The sequence below is a fragment of the Pseudonaja textilis genome, chromosome 3, assembly GCF_049901715.1.
Source record: "Pseudonaja textilis isolate UNSWEBS1 chromosome 3, rPseTex1.2, whole genome shotgun sequence".
NCBI lineage: Eukaryota > Metazoa > Chordata > Lepidosauria > Squamata > Elapidae > Pseudonaja > Pseudonaja textilis.
The window spans coordinates 16074451-16095157 of record NC_141992.1 but is presented as its reverse complement, the minus strand read 5'-3'; the positions used below and the strand labels follow the sequence as shown (position 1 = coordinate 16095157).

General features: G+C 40.5%; 1 protein-coding gene across 2 annotated transcripts in view; it reads left to right on the top strand.

The window, feature by feature from the left end:
• Positions 1-20707, top strand: part of RBM38 (RNA binding motif protein 38) — a 57857-nt gene that overhangs the window by 23415 nt on the left and 13735 nt on the right. Inside the window, exon 4 of one of the 2 annotated variants that reach the window (XR_015742682.1) lies at positions 14251-15052. Coding sequence is in view for 1 of the 2 variants with exons in the window: in XM_026697452.2 (XP_026553237.1) it covers positions 14251-14554 (304 nt within the window). In the remaining variant the exon portion in view is untranslated. Of the gene's footprint in view, positions 1-14250; positions 15742-20707 lie in introns of those variants that run through there. The other variant, XM_026697452.2, reaches the window with a different exon arrangement.

The following is a 20707-nucleotide window of genomic DNA, read 5'->3' as shown; positions in this document are numbered from 1 at the left end:
GTGATAATAAGTGCATACCAAAGTAGAGGGACCACTGTGTCTTGTTTAAGGCCTTTAGTTGATATTTTACTTGACCACACATGCATATTTGCATGTGAATATGAGTGTGTGTGTGTGTGTTTGTATAAATGAATGAATGATTTGGCCAACAAGAGAGAGAGAGAGAGAGAGAAGAATCATGTTACTTCTTCCCATTCCTGTAAGGTAGAAGAATCACGTAAACTTGTCCTCCTAATGTATAGCCATATAACTGATCACATGGGGAACATGTTCATACATGCCCTGGAGACTCTGTGCCTCAAGATGGACAAAAGAAGCATTATCTTCCTAGAGGATAATGCATGCCAAGAAGCAGCCAGAAACCATTATGACATTGTAGATAAATTTGGTGGAGTTGGAGGAGTCCTCTCCAGTTAGCCTTACCGGTTTTTAAAGTCTATGATTTCACTGAAGTTTCCATACCCTCTTGCTGTCTGGCTCGTTTTATTGGGTTTAAGGATTAAAAGTCTATAGGAAATAATTTAGAAAAGGGGCGGAGTAACAACTGTATTAATGAGGTCTTACTCTTGGCACTTGGCAAAGTGCTTTGCGACTCAAGAGAAACCACTTTTGTGATATTTCATACCACTAAGAGAAGCGATGGAAGCTCAGTCATGCTTTACTAGGGATACAGCATTAGCCAACAGCCAGGCTTTTGATGAAAAATGAGCCATAAAACTGATGGCCTAATGAAACCTTGATAGCATAAGATAAGGTGAATGGTACGGGCATAAGGTTGGACCCATCTGCTCATAAAGAAGCTCGGAGAAAAAGGGAAAGGATAGTACCCACACTAAGGGCAGTTGTATCTGTCAGGCAACGTGATCTGCCTGATTTGAAGCATTTTAGATGCTTCTTAAAGTTAACAAAATAAATCAAGTAGAAACTGGAAGGCTACAGAGTGCTAGCACCACTCTTGTTTTCATAAATATCTCTTAGCCTTATGACTAAACTATTATTTCCACTGATAGTATTATTCATGCAATTGTGCTTATGTGTAATGATTCTGATGGCCGAAACAATTACTTGTTGCCATCCCTGGTAAATGGAGCCTTTTATTTAGTTTGCCATTCCAAGTTGCTCATGCTTAAACTGAAGGAGTCAATTTTTTCTTTCACTGCATTACCATCAAATGTGGTTGGTTCAGCATTTATTTATTTTCATGCCATTGCAAAAAAGATTTGAATTGATTGTCTTAACACAAGACTGCTTTGTAATGGCCAGCATCTAAAGTTGTGTGGTCAGTACATTCTGCATTGCATGTGCTAATTGGGAAGCCTTTTGCAGAACTTTCCAGAAGGAGATATCTGGATCGAACTGAAAATTCAACTGGTCAATGATCAGTCAGATGCTACTGAAAAAAACAAAAAGCCTAGCTCCATAACTTGGAGACAATATTGCAATATCTTGGAGATGGAATGGAATGGAATGGAATGGAATGGAAGGGAAGGGAAGGGAAGGGAGGGAAGGAAGGAAGGAAGGAAGGAAGGAAGGAAGGAAGGAAGGAAGGAAGGAAGGAAAAAAAAATTACGATTAAGTGCAATTAGATGTTTTGTTTGAGAGTGTGCCCATTTGCTTACTCCTGAAATAAAAGGATTGTAGCAGAAGAACTTTACCTATCTGCCGTCTGGCAAATGGGTATTTCGTCCAGATATATGCCTCCTTGCGCAGAAAATGTCCATCATTTGAACAAATACCTTTTCTCTCACATCCATTTTGTTACAGAACAGATAATGTTCTCAAAAGAGAATTGTTGCCTCTTCAGAAGATCCAGTGGTACTAAATGCCCAATAGAATCCCAATCTTAGAAATGGAAGATGGGATTGTATTATACGCCTGAGTTGTTTTGAAAGAAACTATAGCAACCATCAAGATAATGCACAATGAACCCACATAAAACATCATAAAACCTAAAAAACGTGCTAGCCAGCCAACATAAAACGTTAAAATGGCAATCAAACCACAAACAGCTATTAAAAGCAAATTCCTAATACCCTTTCTGAAAACCAAGGAAAAGTCTTTCTGATGCAGACTTCTCATGAGTTTTCATCTTCAAAGCTGTAATGCAGATATTGAGATGTGAAGATAAGATGTGAACTACCGGTAAGTTTGAGGGACAAAGTAAAGAGTTGAGGGATCAGAAGAATTGGTTCAATTTGAGGATGCATTCTGTCAGAATAGCCAATTGCTGAAATGTGTAAGATACTAAATCTTAAGCTCACCAGGTTTTTAGGAAACTGAATTTAGCTGAATTAAATCACTTCTACAACTTATCCAGGAACTCTCTGAAGGACAGATATTGACACCGAGCCCTCATAAATCAGCGTATACAACATTTTTTTCAGACTTCAGTGCCCTACCTGGTGTTCAGAGCCATGCCCAGTACAACACCAAAACAGAAATAGATCCAGAATTAACTAATGGGAGTAACCAGAGCACATACTAGTTTTAATTCTGTAATACAGATACTAATTTTCTACCTCTAGCTCACAAAAAATGAAATTGTATTAACAGCATTTGGAGGGCGATTGGTGACCATTCCAGAGTGATGGGGGAGAGCACATGTACCCAAAGTCTGCACATAACAAGCGTATGCTCTGCTATTAAGATACTCCTAATCAAATAACCAGCCTGTTGTTACAGGCCCACTCAATCTTCATTCGTGCAAGGTTTTTTTTTTCAATTAAACAAAAAAGCAGATGGGACATAGAAACTGAAGTACCTCTGGACAAGTTAGTGAAACTAATTGTAATTTTGTTCATGAGTTCCTGTGTTTGTGGGTGGATTCTTTTTGCATGCATACAAGAGTGTGTATGTGTGTGTGCATATGTCAAAAAAAGTCAGAATGGTGACTACAATCACAAAATCAAAGTCACCATCTTGACTTTTTGATGTATCACCTCCTCACCCCTGCTGATGATCCAGATGGCACAGGTCAGTTTTATAACTTAAACATTGGAATAGAAGGAGTGGTGATGATAACACTACATTGATAGACATGGAAGTGAAAATGTTTTCATCCGTTTGTTCCTCCCTCTCCTTTTTCTCTCTCCTGTGTTGTAACTTTGGTTTTGTTGCAGTGTTACATGATCTACTTCCTCCCTCGGTATGATGTTTCCTCTCAAATTCTCCTTCGCTACGCCCCCATCTAGTTCCTGTTTAAGTTTACCTAAAAAAATAATAATAATAAGCTCCAGCTATGATTAAAGTGGAAGGTTTAAAGTCAGGGGCAATTCCTTTTCAGAGTGTTGTAATCAACCATTAAGTAGCCACAGAGAAATGGGATGGTTAGTATCAATTATGAAAATATCTGGTTTCATAACTATCTTCTTAACTCTATGTTGGTGTCCACATTTGAAAATTATTTTTTTCTGCCTCTGCAGATTAGAAGAGTCAGCCCTATTTATTTATTCTCTTCCTTCTTAGAAAAGGGGACAAATCCCTCTTCCTTCCTTTCTTCCTTTCTTTCTTTCTCTCTCTCTCTCTCTCTCTCTCTCTCTCTCTCTTTCCCTCTCTCTCTCTCTGTTTCTTTCTTTCTTTTTCTTTCCACTTGGCTGACAAACTGTCTCTTTGCCTTTGTATTTTGTTGTTTCATGCCGATTATATCTTCCCTTTGGTTGCTTAACAACCTTTTGTAAACTTCCTAGAATCATTTCTGATTTTTCCAGCCTTTAATGTGCCTCATTGCTGCAGTGGATAACCTGTGTCTAGAAATGAAATGTTGAAGCTTCTGACTGGCGGGGAGGGAACGAATCTACTGCATTGATGAACTGACCTTTTAAATATATATTGTAGCCCTTCTGGTTTCCTACTTGTTGGCATAGCTTTGCACATGCTGACTTTCCAAAGAAAAAGCTGAGTAGGTGGTTGGAAAGGTTTCAGTGGTCAAAGGCTGGAGAAAAAGGAGATGTTTCAAAGATTAAAAGGATGCCAGAAGAAGAATGAACATGAAGCAAAATGAGAACTTGGAAACTGCACAAATTGTATGATGCCCTGATGATTCACAGGCACTTCTGGATCAGTGGTGGAATTCAAATTTTTTTACTACGCTTCTGTGGGCATGGTTTGGTGGACGTGATAGGGGAAGGATACTGCAAAATCTCCATTCCCTCCCCACCCCACTAACCTGATTTCCAGCTCCGTTCTGTGCAGGGCAACAAAAGAAGACCCAGCCAGTTTGCTGGGACTTGGGAGGCAGAGAATAGATGGGGGCGGGGCCAGTCAGAGGTGTTATTTGCCGGTTCTCCGAAGTACTCAAAATTTCCACTACCAGTTCTCCAGAACAGGTCAGAACCTGCTGAATACCACCTCTGTTCTGGATCCTGTTACAGGCCAATGAAAGAATCAAAGTTGGACATAAATCAAGGCCTCAGAGGATCCCCTATCCTTTGTACAGAACTTTGGGTCCTTAAATTTTCATTTTAAAGCCCATGCATATGTGCCCTTCCTGTGCATTGCATTCTATGCAACCTCCATCCTTTCAGGATTTGAAGAGACAAGTATCTAGCAAAAGGCTGGCCCCAGACATTGTATAGCCTGTGGTAAAGTATCAAATGTCAGCCAGCGTTCACTCATGTCAAATGACTCACATGTCTTTGCCTAATCCTGGCAATAAAATTAACTACAGGTAGCCCCCAACTTTCAACCACAGGTTCCCATGGAAGCTTCATGACACTTCAGGGGGTAGGGCTGATATAAGAAACAGCAGCACTCCTGCATTTAGAAGAACCCTAAGAATTGTCCAAGACCATTGACCTTCTTGGAACTCTTGAGAACATAACATCTTAATAAGGATCACACTGACTATATCCAACTTCTCTTTGAGAGTCATAAACATTGTGTTCCTTAAACTCGACTCACAGAACAGCCCAAAGCATGCATTTCAGTAGAGAGAAATTCCCTGAAGATGGGCTCCTGCATGAGTTTGAAAGCTCGGAAGAGTAAGTCTCTGCTCCCGGGGACTGACCCAAATCTGATCGCACACCATTATCCTGGGACACGTATGTTTGCTTTCATTCCTAGTCCCAAAGGTGCTTTTTTCAAGAGGCAACTAGATGTTCTCTTTTTTTCTTTGAAGATGTTTTGCTTCTCATCCAGGAAGCTTCTTCATCTCTGACTGGGTGGTGGAGAATGGAAGGACTTACACTCCTTGCAGACAATGTTCTATTCCATCCTTCCATTCCCCACCATCCAGTCAGAGGTGAAGAAACTTCTTGGATGAGAGGCAAAATGTCTTCAAAGAAAAAACAGAACGTCCGGTTGCGTCTTGAATAAAACCACCTTTGGGACAACCATGATCTGGATGACTGAGAATCTCCATAGACTTTCATTCATAATGTTCCTTCTCCAATTTTTCACAGCAACAACTTCCCTGTGAAGTAGGTTAGGCTGACGGGGTGTGACTGATCCATAGTCACTAGTGAACTTGCATAGCCTGGACCTTCACACCTTTAGTATATTGCTGAACCATTGCACCACATCTCTTTGGTGCACTTGAGCTCATTATACCAGACACCCAAAACAATAGACAATTGTATCATACATAAGGACCTGTTTGGAAAGAAGTGGTAAACAGTGTGATGGTAGGCCAGTGAAATGCAAAAGGCACATGGGGTGACTTTGGGCCAGTCACTGCCAGATCAACCTGCCTCACAGGGTTGTTGTGATGGAAAATAAGGGAAAGCATCTTTCATTCCTGCAAGTAAGATGGGATAGAAGTCAAACAAGCTGACAACATCTCCAGGCAATCATGGAGCTGATTGTTGTAAGGGGTCAGCCTATTTTCCAAAGCACTGGAAGGCAAGAAACTGATCAAGAAGAGGACCTAGAACGTAGAACTAAGGAGAAATTTCCTAACAGTGAGAACAATTAATCAGTGGAACAGTTTGCCTTCAGAAGTTGTGGGTGCTCCATCCCCAGAGGTTTTTAAGAAGAGATTGGATAACCATTTGTCTCAAATGGTATAGAGTTTCCTGCTTGAGCAGGGGGTTAGACTAGAAGACCTCCAAGGTCCCTTTCAACTCTGTTATTCTGTTTAATTGTGTACTGTGGCTTTTGATGGAAGGGGAGGGAGGAAGGGAAGGAAGGAAGGAAGGAGAAAAACATGCCAGAAGGTCTTTCATATTCCACTTTTTCAGTTAGATGCTTGGAGAATATATGTATTGGCTATTTTAGACATGGAGTTAATCTTTTTATAAAATTAACTGACTTTAAGTTAAAACTAGGTATGTCTTATTTTTCCCAAGTATTGCAAATTTCCATGAATGCATACTGTATATCCTGTTCTTGTGTCTTGTTGATTTTTTGGTGAGTCATCCAGCCCTGTAACTCCTGTCTCACCTTGATTGTGGCCATATGCTGCCTTTCTCGTTTTGTTCTCCTGGTAGCAAGAGAAACCTGGCGTGTGTTTCTGCAACAAGCCTCAATGGTTCTAATTTTAGGTTTGAGTATGTTTCTTGGTATGTGCTCAGACTGTTTGTGGTCTTGGCCAGGAGTTAATCAGTAATGCTGTGAAAAACTCCCAAGCTCCCATTCAGAGGGTAGATTTGATGTGTGTTGACCATTTCAAGATGGATGTTTTTTCATAATTGTGTTTCAGATGAAATGTTCTTCTGGTGTTTAGAGTTGTTGTCTCGGGCTGCCTTGGATTCCCACACATTTTAAACAGAATTGCAACACAGAGGAAATTCATGCTTTCATTTTCAAAACATGAAAAATCAAAGAACAGCCTTTTCAGATTACAGTCTTGTACTTTTAACACATTATGATGCATCTTTAATAATTTAGCCAGAAGATAACTATCACAAAATTGGTGTGTTGTTTTGGTCAGAAAAATAAAATATAATAAAATAAAACTCAATCAGCTTCGCATATCAATGTATTTTCTTTCACCCAAATTTAATCCAGGCTTAATTTAAATAATTGCTCTTACTCTAGGAAACTTTTAGCTTGTTGCCATTTCTGTTTGATAATTTTTTTCCCCTCCAGTTTAAGGCTTCCAACAACCCACTTTTAAAGGTTTGAGATTTGGGTCATATTAAATTAATATCTATGTTTGATGTAAGAAGGATTGTAAGATTTATTCTAAGCATAGGCACTGGAGATAACATCCATTATTCCTAAGAAGCATAGCCAATGGTAAGAGAAGCCAGGGGTTGTAATACAGTAATGTTTGAAGTGCTGCAAATTATTTTAACTTGGTTACAATGTTTGTTTGACTAAGGAAAAATATAGGCAATCGTGTTAGAGCATGCATGTGAATTGCTATGGTTAGGAATGCAGAACAGAAGCTAAATTCAAATTGCTAAAACAAAACTGCCATCTTACACATCTAAGAAAAAGGAGGTGTGGAAGCTTTCAGACACATAAAAATATGTTTATTATGTGGAATTTAATTCTAAAGAAATTACAGAGACATTCCTGGGCAGAAATAGCTTCTACCTTTGGCTCTCTCTGCCTTCTCTATTCCTGCAGCAGACTAAATATAAATTTGTTTAAAGTGCAATCCATAAGAAACCAGCTGTCTCTTAAGGATGAATAAATGAATTGTTTCTCTGCCTGGTCTAAATTAAGATTCCCACTACCCCATTCCTTAACAGTATTTACGGCTTAGTTGCCAACATTGGTTATTAATGGCTAAGGGCTGCTACTAAATAAGATATGGAAACCCCTTTTGAAGCTACTGTACTTAACAGAATAGCAGAGTTGTTAAGGGCCCTTGGAGGTCTTCTACTCCAACCCCCTGCTTAAGCAGGAGACCCTATAACATTTCAGACAAATGATTGGAACATCTCTTCTTAGAAACCTCCAGTGTTGGAGCATCCACAACCCTATGAAGACAACTGTGTATAGCAATTCCAGATCATTATTTTCTATCATTTAGGACAGTGACAGAATCAATTTCAGACTTTTTGTGGGGAGAAACATTATAATCAAGTAGTATGGTTGCAATCAGTTCTCTGTGATGAAAAAAATCTAAACCAAAGGTTCTATGATGAATAAAATCTAAACCAAATAACCAGATGTCAGGTTATTAGAAGGTTCTCTTGGGCAGTCCCAAATCCTTGAGGAAAGCGTTTCACGCGAAAAGTCATAGAACTGCAAACGTGTGTTCCCTTACCTTATGATTTTGAGCGCTGTTGCATTAACTTTGTGACCATAGCTGACAACTCCAGACATCAGAATAGCACTTGTTATACTGGAAAAGCTGTGCCCAACGTGGTACTTTCTCAATCTTTTTGCAACTCACCTCCAATAATTTTTCCTCTTTTCTCCTGCTTTCTGGAAAGTTTGGAAGTTGTAGCCATAATACTTTTGGATGGTGCCCTATGAGGAATGGTTGACCTGCAGAGGTGCACGCAGCATGGATAATCAACTGCTCAGAATCATAAGAACAGGGGGAAACCCTTGTGCAGATCTCTTGAGTTCTCATATAAATGGCTTTTCTCAAGGATTTGGGGTGGCCCAAGAAAACTCTGTGTGATAAATGCCAAATTGGTACACATGAAAAAATATTTCTGCCTCAACTAATGATTCTTGCCCATTGAGGTGTGTGTGTGTGTGTGTGTGTGTGTGTGTGTGTGTGTATCATGTAGAATGTAATAGACGTGTGTGAGAAATACCACTCATGCATCATCACAAGATCTCCAGAACTGTAGAGGCTACAAACTTGAAATTTGGCACAGATGTTCCTCTTGGCTTTTAGGTGCTCACTAAGAAGGCATTTTTCAAAATGACCATCAGAGCATTAGTATTTCATATATTATTATTAACACGCTGTGATGCTTAGGACTTTTATTCCCCCTCCCCACCTGAAAACAGATCTGTTCCAAATGCAAAACGCAAGCAGAGGAGAGGAGTTTCAGTTTTAGTTTCACAGCAGCAACTAGATTTAGTACAGAATAGTTGAGCATTCAGGCTCCTTGCTGTCTCCTTGCTCACACAGCAAATACTGTTTCACTTTCCACTTGCAGCTACCAAAAAAGCCAACACAGTCCCAGGCTGCCTCAGTAGAGGGGTAGTATCAAGATTACACGAAGTGTTAGTGTTAGTTCTGCTTTATGCTGCTTTGATGAGATCATACTTGGAATACTGCATCCAGTTTTGGTCGCCATGATGTAAAAAAGATGTGGAGACTCTAGAAAGAATTCAGAGAAGAGCAACAAAGATGATTAGGGGATTGGAGGCTAAACCATCTAAAGAACAGTTGCTGGAACTGGGTATGTCTAGTCTAATGAAAAGAAGGACTAGGGGTGACATGATAGCAGTGTTCCAATATCTAAGGGGCTGCCACAAAGAAGAGGGAGTCAAGCTATTCTCCAAAGCACCTGAGGGCAGGACAAGAAGCAATGGGTGGAATCTGATCAAGGAGAGAAGCAACTTAGAAGTAAGTAGAAATTTCCTGACAGTTAAAAACAATTAATCGACTTGCCTCCAGAAGTTGTAGGTGCTTCATCACTGGAGGTTTTTAAGAAGAGATTGGTCAGTCATTTGTCCAGGTTGGTACAAGGTCTCCTGTTGAGCAGGGTTTGAACTACTAGAAGACCTCCAAGGATGATACTGATGAAGCAGATAGGACTTCAGACAGATGAAGTAGTATGTTAAGATCTGTGCAACAACTGCATGAGTAAGACAGAGTTTTGCACCATTTAATGGCATTTGGAAATTTGAAAGTAGGTGGGTCTTCCCCTCAGAATGGCCCCTTGGAGGGAAGAGCTGCTAAATTAGTCAAAATATAGCATCTAACCATAAAATCTACTTGTGAAGTTGTTCTCTGCCATCCCTTCTAGCCCCGTGGGATGCCCCCACCTGCTCCAGTCTATTTTTAGCCATTTCTTCTGAAAAGGAATTAATAGAGCATAGCGTGAAATGCTTAGCTACACTCGGTTACATTCTCTCTCCCTCTCTCTCTCTCTTTTGGTGCCCTTTCAGCCGAAACCTGTACGGGTCTCAGTCTATAGAGGAAGTAAAAAGGGTGCTTGCTTGGTATTTCATCAAAATGGCTGAGAGTAATGGGGTATTTACATTTTTAAATTGTATAGAGATTATTGTATGGTTTGTTGTGTCTAGTTTTATTTTTCTTTCAATGGTGTTGTCCAGTTTTACTTGTGGAAGAGCACCTCATTTCGTTGCACCCGCTTGCGAGTGTAATGACAAATAAATTCTTATGTCTTAAAAATAGGGATAGGGAGGCAGGAGGAAGAAAATTGAATAGAATAAGCGTTTCAAGCTTGACAACAGATGACCCCTGAAGTCACTGCTGTCCTGCAAAAATAAAAAAATGAAAAAGAAGCCTTCAGCGTTGTGCCAGTACATGTCTAAATGTGGGATCCTTCACAACAGCCTGACATGTTACATAAACTTGAAAAGGGGCTCCTATCATTCAATGCAGAATAAATTAATCTGTGCCTATCAGAGAACAGACTGTATGGGGAGCTTTGCTATTACCTCATAGGTATTGTAAAGAGGAATTCCATTTGGATAGAAACCTCAATCTCAACACTTCATGCCTTTTTCTTTTTATATATTATATTATATGTATGTTCTCTACTATTCTGTCTATCTATCCAGAGGTGGTATTCAGCGGGTTCTGACCAGTTCTGGAGAACCAGTAGCGGAAATTCTGAGTAGTTCAGAGAACCGGCAATACCACCTCTGACTGGCCCCATCCCGATCTATTCTCTGCCTCCCAAGTCCCATCTGATCGGCTGGGTCTTCTTTTGTTGCCCTGCACAGGAGAACGGAGCTGGGAAGCAGGTTACTGGGGTGGGGAAGGAGTGAAGATTTTACAGTATCCTTCCCCTGCCACACCCACCAAGCCATGCCCACAGAACTGGTAGTAAAAAAAATTGAATCCTATCACTCACTCACTCACTCACTCACTCACTCACTCACTCACTCACTCACTCACTCACTCTATCTATCTATCTATCTATCTATCTATCTATCTATCTATCTATCTATCTATCTATCTTAGCCTTGGTGGCGCAGTGGTTAGAGTGCAGTACTGCAAGCTACTCCTACTGCAATTTGGCAGATTGAATCCCACCAGGCTCAAGGTTAACTCAGCCTCCCATTCTTCCGAGGTGGGTAAAATGAGGACCCAAATTGTTGGGGGCAATAGGCTTACTCTGTAAACCGCTTTGAGAGGGCTGTAAAGCACTGTAAAGTGGTATATAAGTCTAAGTGCTATTGCTATTTATCATATTTAGAAATAATTTTATTCAGGATTAAAAGCTACAAAATCAAAAGCGAAAATTCAAGGGGAAAAAGAAGTATGAAAAGAGAAAAGAAAAAGTAAGAAATTGTAAAAATCAAAGAAGAGAATGAAACAATGGGAAAGAAAAATATCTAAAGAAGCTATTTCCAAGCTGCTTTGCAACAGTTATGAATGCGTTGTGGAGTCCTTGGTGCTCTCTGTGTTTGGTTGTTTTCTTGCAGATGTTTCATTAACCGACCTCATCAGTGTTAGTGAGTGAGGGGTTTGCATTCTGTTTGTATACAGCGGCTAGCTAGGTCAGTACTGGTTGCGGGGGTGTTGTTTTGATAATTCCTTGATTAGGTTGGTTTTTAGTGTTCAGTTATTTGTCTGAGTTGGTAGTTCCTTGATTGAGGTATTATTTAGTGCTGGATAGTTGCTCTGGTATTAAGTATTCTAATGTCAAGCTTTGCTTATCTGGGTGCTGATTGTTGGCCAAGGTGGTATTCTTGTCCTTTTGTTTCCTTTTTAGTTTTTTTCAGTGTCTAATGATTGCCTGTAAACGTTGTTTATCTCTATGTGCCTGCTGATGGCTGATTTGTCTGAGTGCCAAGCTTCCAGGAAATCCATAGCAGTTTTGGACTTAGTCTAGGATGTTCGGTTTCCCAGCTCAAAATACAGGTAGACCTCAATCTTTTTTTGCTGTAACTGGGACCAGAATTTCCATTGCTAAGTAAGATGGTTGTTGAGTGAGTCATGCCTGATTTTACAAACTTTTTATCACATGGGTTGTTAAGTAAACCTGGCTTCCCACGTTGATTTTGCTTGTTGGAAAGAGATATGATCATATCTTTCTTAAGTGGCATCTATGGATGTACATAGCAATTCCTTGTCCTAGCTAGTGCTGGGTGCACTCGTGGTTTGCCATAATCTTTGTGCTGCCTGGTATTTCTACAAGTAGTCCTTGGCTTACAATCATTCATTTAATGACCATACAAAGTTACAACAGCGCTAAAAAAAACATGAGTTATGATCAGTCCTTGCAATTGCAACCGTTGCAGCATCCCCCCAATCAAAATTTGGCCACTTAGCAACCAGTGTGTATTTATCATGTTTGTAGCATGAGGCAAGTGATGTGAGCTCACTCCACCACACAGTGCTAGAACTTGAACTCCAGGTCATATGACTGCTATTTGCAACCTTCCCAGCCAGCTTCTGACACAAAATGTCAGTGCTGGATTCCCTTAATAATCATATGATTCACTTAACAACGGCAGTGGTCCGCTTAACAACTGTGGCAAAACAGATCATAAAGTCGGGCTCAGTTCACTTAACCACTGTCTTGCTTAGCCATTGAAATTCTGGTCGCAATTGTGGTTGTAATCAAGGACTGCCTTGTACTCACATAGCACACAGCAGAACACATAGCACAATCCAATCTACAATATACTTATCAGAGGGGCTGGGTTTGTCCAACATGTTAAGCCATTCCCTTCCCTCCCAAAAAACGATCAAGCATTAACAGTGAAGCTTACTTTCTTCAGCATGTGGCGCAAACGGGCTTGCTAAATCATTACTTTATCAAGTGTGTTGGAATTTCCCGAGCAAGGAAACAATAAATAAATATTTCCAAAATGTTGCAGAAGAACAGATGGCCATTTCATTGTTTTAAATAAGCTATTAACACCCACCTCATTAAAACAAGATTCAGTTAGAAAGAAAGATCAGAGCCAACTGAGAGGGCCTTCCCTAGCATAATTTTGGGGGGGAAATAGAATGGCCTTTAAATTATCCCTTTTTTTCTTGCAGTAATTCTTCCTAATCAGGCTCCATATGAGAACCTTATTTTCTTGGTTATGGGCTACTGTGTGAGGCTTAACACTAAATGTGATGTATACATTTGGTAGAGGGGAAGCCTATCTTATAAATCTACTGTCATAATTGTGATAGAAATGCAAATAAGAGTTTGTATGAAAAGTTAGGCGCACCTTTTACAAGCCCTTCACGGACACTTGTGGCCTGTTTGTGGGATGCAGTGAATTAGAGAGTAAAACAGGGTAAGCCTTGCACATATTCAAAACATGTATTTTACTACACATTCCCATGAAAATCAGGCCTATTTTTGTTCCCATCCCTGTTTATTTCTGGAGTGCTGCCAAAAACATGCCACCCAAGGCTAGCATGGGTCTCAAACCAACAGGAAATTTGTACCCCAATGTAGAACCTGAGTTAATCAACAAGAATTTCTCTTCCTTTTTAGCCACTCAGAGTCTTCTCAAACCATGCGAATGTAGTATTAGTAGTAGTAATCCCAAACATTCCAAAAACAAATGGCAGGAACTCATGAAGGCTCTCTAGTGTCGTCATTTGCATCACAGAAGGATAATAATTAAACATCCTCTCTCTGCATGTGTTAACTATGATCACTATGGCCCCCATATGAATGGAATTTGACTGGCCCTAAAATGAAGGAATCAAACAGGCTGAAAGAAACACCAAGGTTTAAAGAAATCCATGTGGCATCCCTGTTAAAGAGTAGTATCTTTTGGAGAACATGTGAGCAGTCAGTCAGTCAGTCAATCAATCATCTGTCTGTCTGTCTGTTTATCTATCTATCTATCTTTCTATCTATCTCTTCTGTGCCCCCCCATTGCCACATCGATTCTATACAGCTAACTGTCCTGCAATTAAAATACCATTTAAAACATTAAAATATTAATACAATAAATATGAGCATGCATTTAAACATTCAGATAAGTTGTGAAAGCGGGTGCCGTAGAATACTTCTGAAGCCGTTGGCTGATTGTAGGTGTGAACAGAAGCTTCTGTGTTGCATTATTCATGACCCATGTCTTCCCAGGAATATACCAGGTCAACCGTTCCATGATTTCAGTCACCCTTATTTCTTATTTACACCTCAGCTGTGTTGTTCCTTTTCCATATCGCAGTTACGACTCGACTTACCGTTTAGAGAAAAAAAATCTGATTGTACCTCTTTCTCTCTCCTCTTATAGGTTGGCCCATCACTTTATCTACCCTCAAGCAATTGTTCAGCCCAGCATGGTGATCCCAACTCCTGTCCAGTCCATCACTTCTCCTTACATAGACTACACAACGGCAAGCCAGGCCTACTCGCAGTTCACCACTGCTGCCTACGACCAGTATCCCTATGCTCCTTCTCCTGCTTCTGGCTTTGTGGGATACGGGTACACAGGCGCCGTTCCTCAACCTGCCACGGCTGCCAGTCTACCAATAGCAGCACCCACAACTTTTGTGCAGTATCCACCAACACAGCTGCAACCAGACCGTATGCAATAGAAACCCATCTTCTTCGGAAAGACCTTTCTGGCTATGAAGGAATGCAAAGACATAGAAGGGGCCGAGAAAACAAAGAAGAAAACAATAATAATTTTTTTTAAAAAAAAAATCAAACTTTTGTAAAAAAAAAGAAAAAGAAAAAAAGAAAAAATTATCATATTAGGGAGAATGCATATCAATACCTAAGCTATTTATAGTGTTACAGACTTTTAAAAACATCCTTGCAACAACAACAAAAAAAGATTTTTAACTTACAATGAACGTTGGAAATCTCTTTTTCCATCTTTCCCTCTCTTCCTTTTTATCGAGACAGATATTATTGCAAAGATGGACTAAAATGACACACACACCCGCTTCCTGCGCTTAAAAGTTGAAAACTGCAAACCCTTGAATACTTCATAGCAGTTCATTTCATCACCAGCCATTTTCTGCTTTATTACTTAAGTTGCTATGCACCATCCAACTCTTGCCGTCTGTTATTTAGCCTTGTTGCAAAAGGTATTTGGAGACTACATAAATGGGGAGGTGGGGGAGAGGAAGGAGCAAGTTTTGGGGATCAAGGGGTGGGAGGATCCTTCCATTAAAAGCTTCGTAATACTCAAATGCCTTATAGGAAAGGGAAAAAAAGAGCGTATTTTAATATTTATTGTGATCTCTATTCACAGGGGCTGTGAATTGCAGGTGAAAAATATAGTAATATCTGCCTTGTCTAATGTTCACACCTAAATTATTTGTGTATTGGAGGAGTTCTAAATTGCTTTCGACATGCAAAAGTAATATTGGCTTTAAGGACGGTGCAATATTCAAGTCGATGCACTGTATTTTTCTTATTTGTAATTGTTACTCTTTTAAGATTATCTCAAAGTTTTAGGTATATTTTTTAAAGCAAGAAAAGCAAGAAAAAAAAATATTGAACACATTGTCTACTTTAATAGATCTTTTGTTTATGATGCTGCAGGTCTAGAGAAATTTTACAGTATTTATATAAAAGCCAAACGGGGTCTTCAACCAGCACTGTTTTATTAGGCAAATGTCAGGAATAAATTAGAGTTCTATTACGGTGTTACACACTTAAACAAGAGAGTTGAAAAAGTTGACCCCCAATGATACAAAGTGCTGAATAGGTAAAAGGCAGTGTAAGAAGTGCATTTTTACAAAGAAGAGCAATAAACTATTTTGAATTTTAAGATCGTGTTGTGCTTGGCTGCTTCATGAGAAACTGGGAGATATTTGTGTCTTGCTACCTCACTGGATTATGTATCCTTATCCTGTATATCTTGGATTAGAGCTGGGCTGTCAAACTCCTGGTCCATGGGTGCACACGCACTGGCCATGCCCATGCCCTTTTTAGCAAAATGGGGAAAAGTCCCGATACGTCAGGTGACGCCGCCATGACGCCGTAAGTTTGACACCACTGGATTAGAGTGTCTATGGAGATTCTCAATCCTCCAGGTCATGATTGTCCCAAAGGTGCTTTTCAAAAGGCAACCGGACTCAGAACTGATGCAGCTTCTTGGATGAGAAGCGAAATGTTTTCAAGAAAAAAAAAAAGACCCAAGAAGGTCCAGTTGCCTTTTGAAAAACACCTTTAGGATTTCGATGAGAGTGTTCTGCTTTGTGCATCCTGGACTACGTTAAGTAGAAAACTCTACTGACGGTCAGCCTTTGTGGATCCTGTTGTGTGTAGCAATGACACTATTCACATTTTTCCTCTTTTTACACAAACGTGGAAGGGAGATGACCTTTAGTAAAAGAAGTTCCAGTAGACCTAATCTGAAGCCTAACACACTTGCCCTGTTTATCCATAATAAAGACAGGCCAACCAAGGAAAGTCAGAAAAGCACTTGGCTCCATTACGAGAAATCTCCAAGAATTGAAAAAGATCCTATTTTACCTGGTTTATATCCAGGGGTGGGATCCGACAGGGTTAACTATCGGTGCGATGATTTATGAGGTTCGGTGATTTACGATGTGCTTCCCTGCACGCTGGCGCACCTGTAAATTGTCATCAGCACGCTGCCTGTAGAGAAGCAGCCTTTGAAAAAGCCCTTTTTTCCTGCTTTTTTAACTGCAGCTGTGCCTCGTTTGGCAGCTGAAGTTGAAAAATCAGGAAATAAAGATCAGATAAGAGCCCCGGTGGGCGAGTGGACAAAAACATCAGCAGACATAGAACTGGTTCTATGTTGCTCTTCAGAGCTACTGGTTCTACAGAGGTGGACAGAACCGGTAGAAACCCACCGCTGTTTATATCCCATTTTTCCTCTAAAAGCTGAAGGTGGCGTATCTCCTTTTTATCCTCATAACAACAACCCTGTGAAGTAGGTTGGGCTGAGAGAAAAAAAAAAGAAAGACATCAATTTGTCCAGAGAGTTTCCATGGCTGAGAATCTATTTGCACTTGAGTTTTCACAATCCCGGTTCAATATCTTAACAATGACACGAACGAATGAATCAGTGAATGAATGAGGGGGAAAAATTACATTTCCTTTCAGATAAGTGGAGGAAAACTGAACAAGGTTTGTTTTTTTTTTTTTTTTTGCATTCTGCCATCATATTTCTATTGCATTTATAGAATTGCTGCAGTGGGAGGAAAGCAGAGAAGAAACCGTAACTTGGTATAATATGTGAATCAATTTAGGATATAAGCAGATTGGCCTCAGGCAATAGGCAAGAGGCTATTCATGGCTGCCAGAGAATGCAAGCAATATATTAATGATAAATAGGATGTCCTTGGCTGAGCCAGGAGGAAATTCCTTGCAGTCTTGCTTGGGTTCAGACATTGAAGAAAGCCATAATGTGATTTTACCTTTGTGCTATATTAAACTAGTCACAGTCAATGTGTAGCACCTAGCTATGGTTTATTGTTTCGTGCAGAAAAGCACAATTGGAGGGCCCAGTCGGGTATCTGCTTGGTGGTGGACATCTTAGCTTTTTTGAAGTCCACCCCTACAGACACCCCTGGTCCCCAGGTTTCATATATCCCCCAGTTATCCAACTGCAATTGTCAATAATGCAGAAGATGAACATGGTTAAATACCCAAGTGGAGAATAATTATATTAATATATTACATTTTAAACCAGCAGACTCAAATTTAATGTTGTTGACTGATCTCTTGCTTTTGGAAATCTGTTCCTTAGTACGTCATACCAAACCTTAACGTAGAAAAATTTGATGACTTCTCATTTAGGACATAGCATAAATTCAGCTAATGATTTGTTCTTTGATATCTTGGTTGCTGGCTGACTCATCACAACCCAATTTCTGAGGATGTGCTTTATACTACTACCTTCGGCTACTTGGCAGAGGGGATGGGCTACAAATTAGGGGGCAACATGAACATTATTCCCTGGCATTGGGGAGCCTGAACATTCAAATCCCCCCAAATGTTTGATCACAAAAATCCTGTAAAATAGGTCGGGGCAAGAGAAAGCAACAGTAGCCCAAATGCTCACTAGGCTTCTAAGGCCCAAGTCGAATTTGAATATGGGTCTCCCCAATCCTCAGTGGCAGTTAAGATGCTGGGCTTGTCAGCTGGAAAGTTGGTAGCCCAGATTTGAGACCTCAGTGCCATGCAAGGACGAACTCCCATCTTCGTCCCAGCTCCTGCCAACCTAGCAGTTCGAAAGCATGCAAATGTGAATAGATAAATAGGTACCACTTTTGGCAGTGGTTTGCTCTCCAAGCTTGTTTCAATTTAGTTTCTGAATGTTTTACGTCATGAACATGATTTTCTTGTCTATTCTTAGCTTATAATGTCTCATGTAGCATTTTGTTGGGAAGGTAACAGTGCTCCAGGACATCATGCTGGTCACATGACCATGGAAATGTCTTCAGACAGTGCTGTCTCAATGGCCTTAAAACGGAGATTAGCACCAACCCCTAGAGTCAGCAACGACTGGTGGAGTAAAATCTGCAGGGATTCCTTTACCTTTTACTCCCCAATCCTAGTGTATTTAGCCATTGCATAGTCCTTGGCTTATAACCACTCATTTAGTGATTGAAGTTATAACGGCACTGACTTATAACTCATACCTATAACCACTGCAGCATCCCCTGAGTCATGTGATCTAAATTCAAGCACTTGGCAACTGGCATATGACAGTTGCACTGTCCCAAGGCCATGTGATTGCCATTTGTAACCTTCCCTGCTGGCTTCTAACAAACAAAGTCAATGGGGCAAGCCAGATTTACCTAATAACCCCATGATTTATTTAACAACTTCAGTGATTCGCTTAACAACTGTGGCAAAAGGATCATAAAATGGGGGCAAAACCCAACAGTCCTGCTTAGCAACACAAAATTTGAACTCTGTAATTGTAATTTGAGGGTGCTATTCTGGTTCTTTTTTACAGGCTGTAAAGTTCACCCCCACCTATAATAAATATTTAAAAAGAATCTTCGTAGCTTGGTTGGGGTTCAATGAATTTGGGGGAAGGCAGTTTTTACAACAGGAGAGCAGTGAAGAGGGAAATTTCTCCATGCGTTTTGTTGCTGGGATATTTTGATGGATGGGATTGTCAAAAGACCATTCATGATGAACAGGAGGAAGATTATGCTGGAATGAAGAGAATGTAGAAGGAATGCTTATCAGGCAGTAACAGGGCATTCTGGCAAGGGCAACTCTAGCCTGAGATGGTTGCCAAGCGAGCCAGCTAATGGCTGCAGAGGAACTGTTGATCAGCACAAGTCCAAGCCATAACTTTTCAACCATTCCCTGGAATGGAAACTCCCAGCACAGCCTGGGCAGGCAAATAAAATGTGCTTTCATTTTTTACTTTAATCAAAATAAAGTCTCCAAATCACATTCAACTCTTCGGAGACTTCAAAAGCACAATCCTGTAATTTTCTACCAGGGATATGATCACTCACGACTATGCTTCTCAGCCTGCAGTCCTGGGATTTCCTAATAGTCTTCCAATCAAATACTGACCCTGGTTACTTTCTAAGTTCATTCAAGGTTATCCAGGTCCTGCCACGATGAGGCAATAACGTTTTATAGTGGGTCTTTAAAATGAACGTTAATACATTTGTTTAATTGCACAAAGGGTGAGTGGGGAGAGAAATTGCTAATACATCAGAAGAGAGGCTCAAGATTCAAAAGAATTGTTGATGGACTTGAACATTTGGCCCTATTGAATAAAATGTGGGGAGAAATGCACAGTTCTTTGGTAGGGAAAAATAACCAGGTACCAGGTATTACAGTGGTGGGATTCAAATAATTTAACAACCAGTTCTCTTCCCTAATGACTGACTGGGTGGTTGGGCATGGCCAGGGGGCATGACCAGTGGTGGGATTCAACGGGTGTAACAACCGGTTCGGTGAGAACACGCCTTGCGGTCACTCGCAACATTTGAAAACTGCCCATTTTCATCTCTCAAACTTACCTTCTGCTGCAGCCCCAGTGAGTAAAACAGCTGAGGCGCGGTAATACACTCTGTCATGCGAATCAGCTGGGCTGAGAAACATGGAAATATCGGACAGACTAGGTCAGGGGTGGGTGGGTGGAGCCAACTAATCACTGGAACTACCAGTTTGCTTGAACCGGTCCAACCCGGCTGAATCCTACCCCAAGGTATTATTTGGTTTAGGAGTAGCATTTATGATCTGTGTTTCTTAACATAATTGTCAACTCAAAAAAAAAAAATACTTTTTGGTCTTTTTAGCTGCCAGAAAAAGATCGTGGGGGAAAACAAGGAATTCTTGAAATGCCTGGATAATTACCTCGGCAGCCCAAAGTTGTCGGAGAATAAGAAGGTTATTGGAGAGCATGATGGATGACTCTTGGAGAGAGATGTGTCCCATTAAAGAAGTCACATCCAGGGGGTGGGGGAAAGACCGGGGTCAAGGAGGAAATGTATGATGTGATTTAGTATCGGCTGCACCCAGCCATGCACCAACATGGCAATTTCTAATAAACCAATGTACTTTTTCTGAGATGTGGCTAGAGACTTTTGGAATGAATGAGGGTGCATTTGTTGGAGCCCTGACAATAATAACTGAGTTGGAAGGGACCTTGGAGATCTTCTAGTCCAACCCCCTGCTCAAGCAGGAGACCGTATACCATTCCAGACAAGTGTCTTATCTTTCTTAAAAGCTTCCAGCAATGGAGCATCCACAACTTCTGAAGACAAAGCTGTTCCACTGGTTATTTG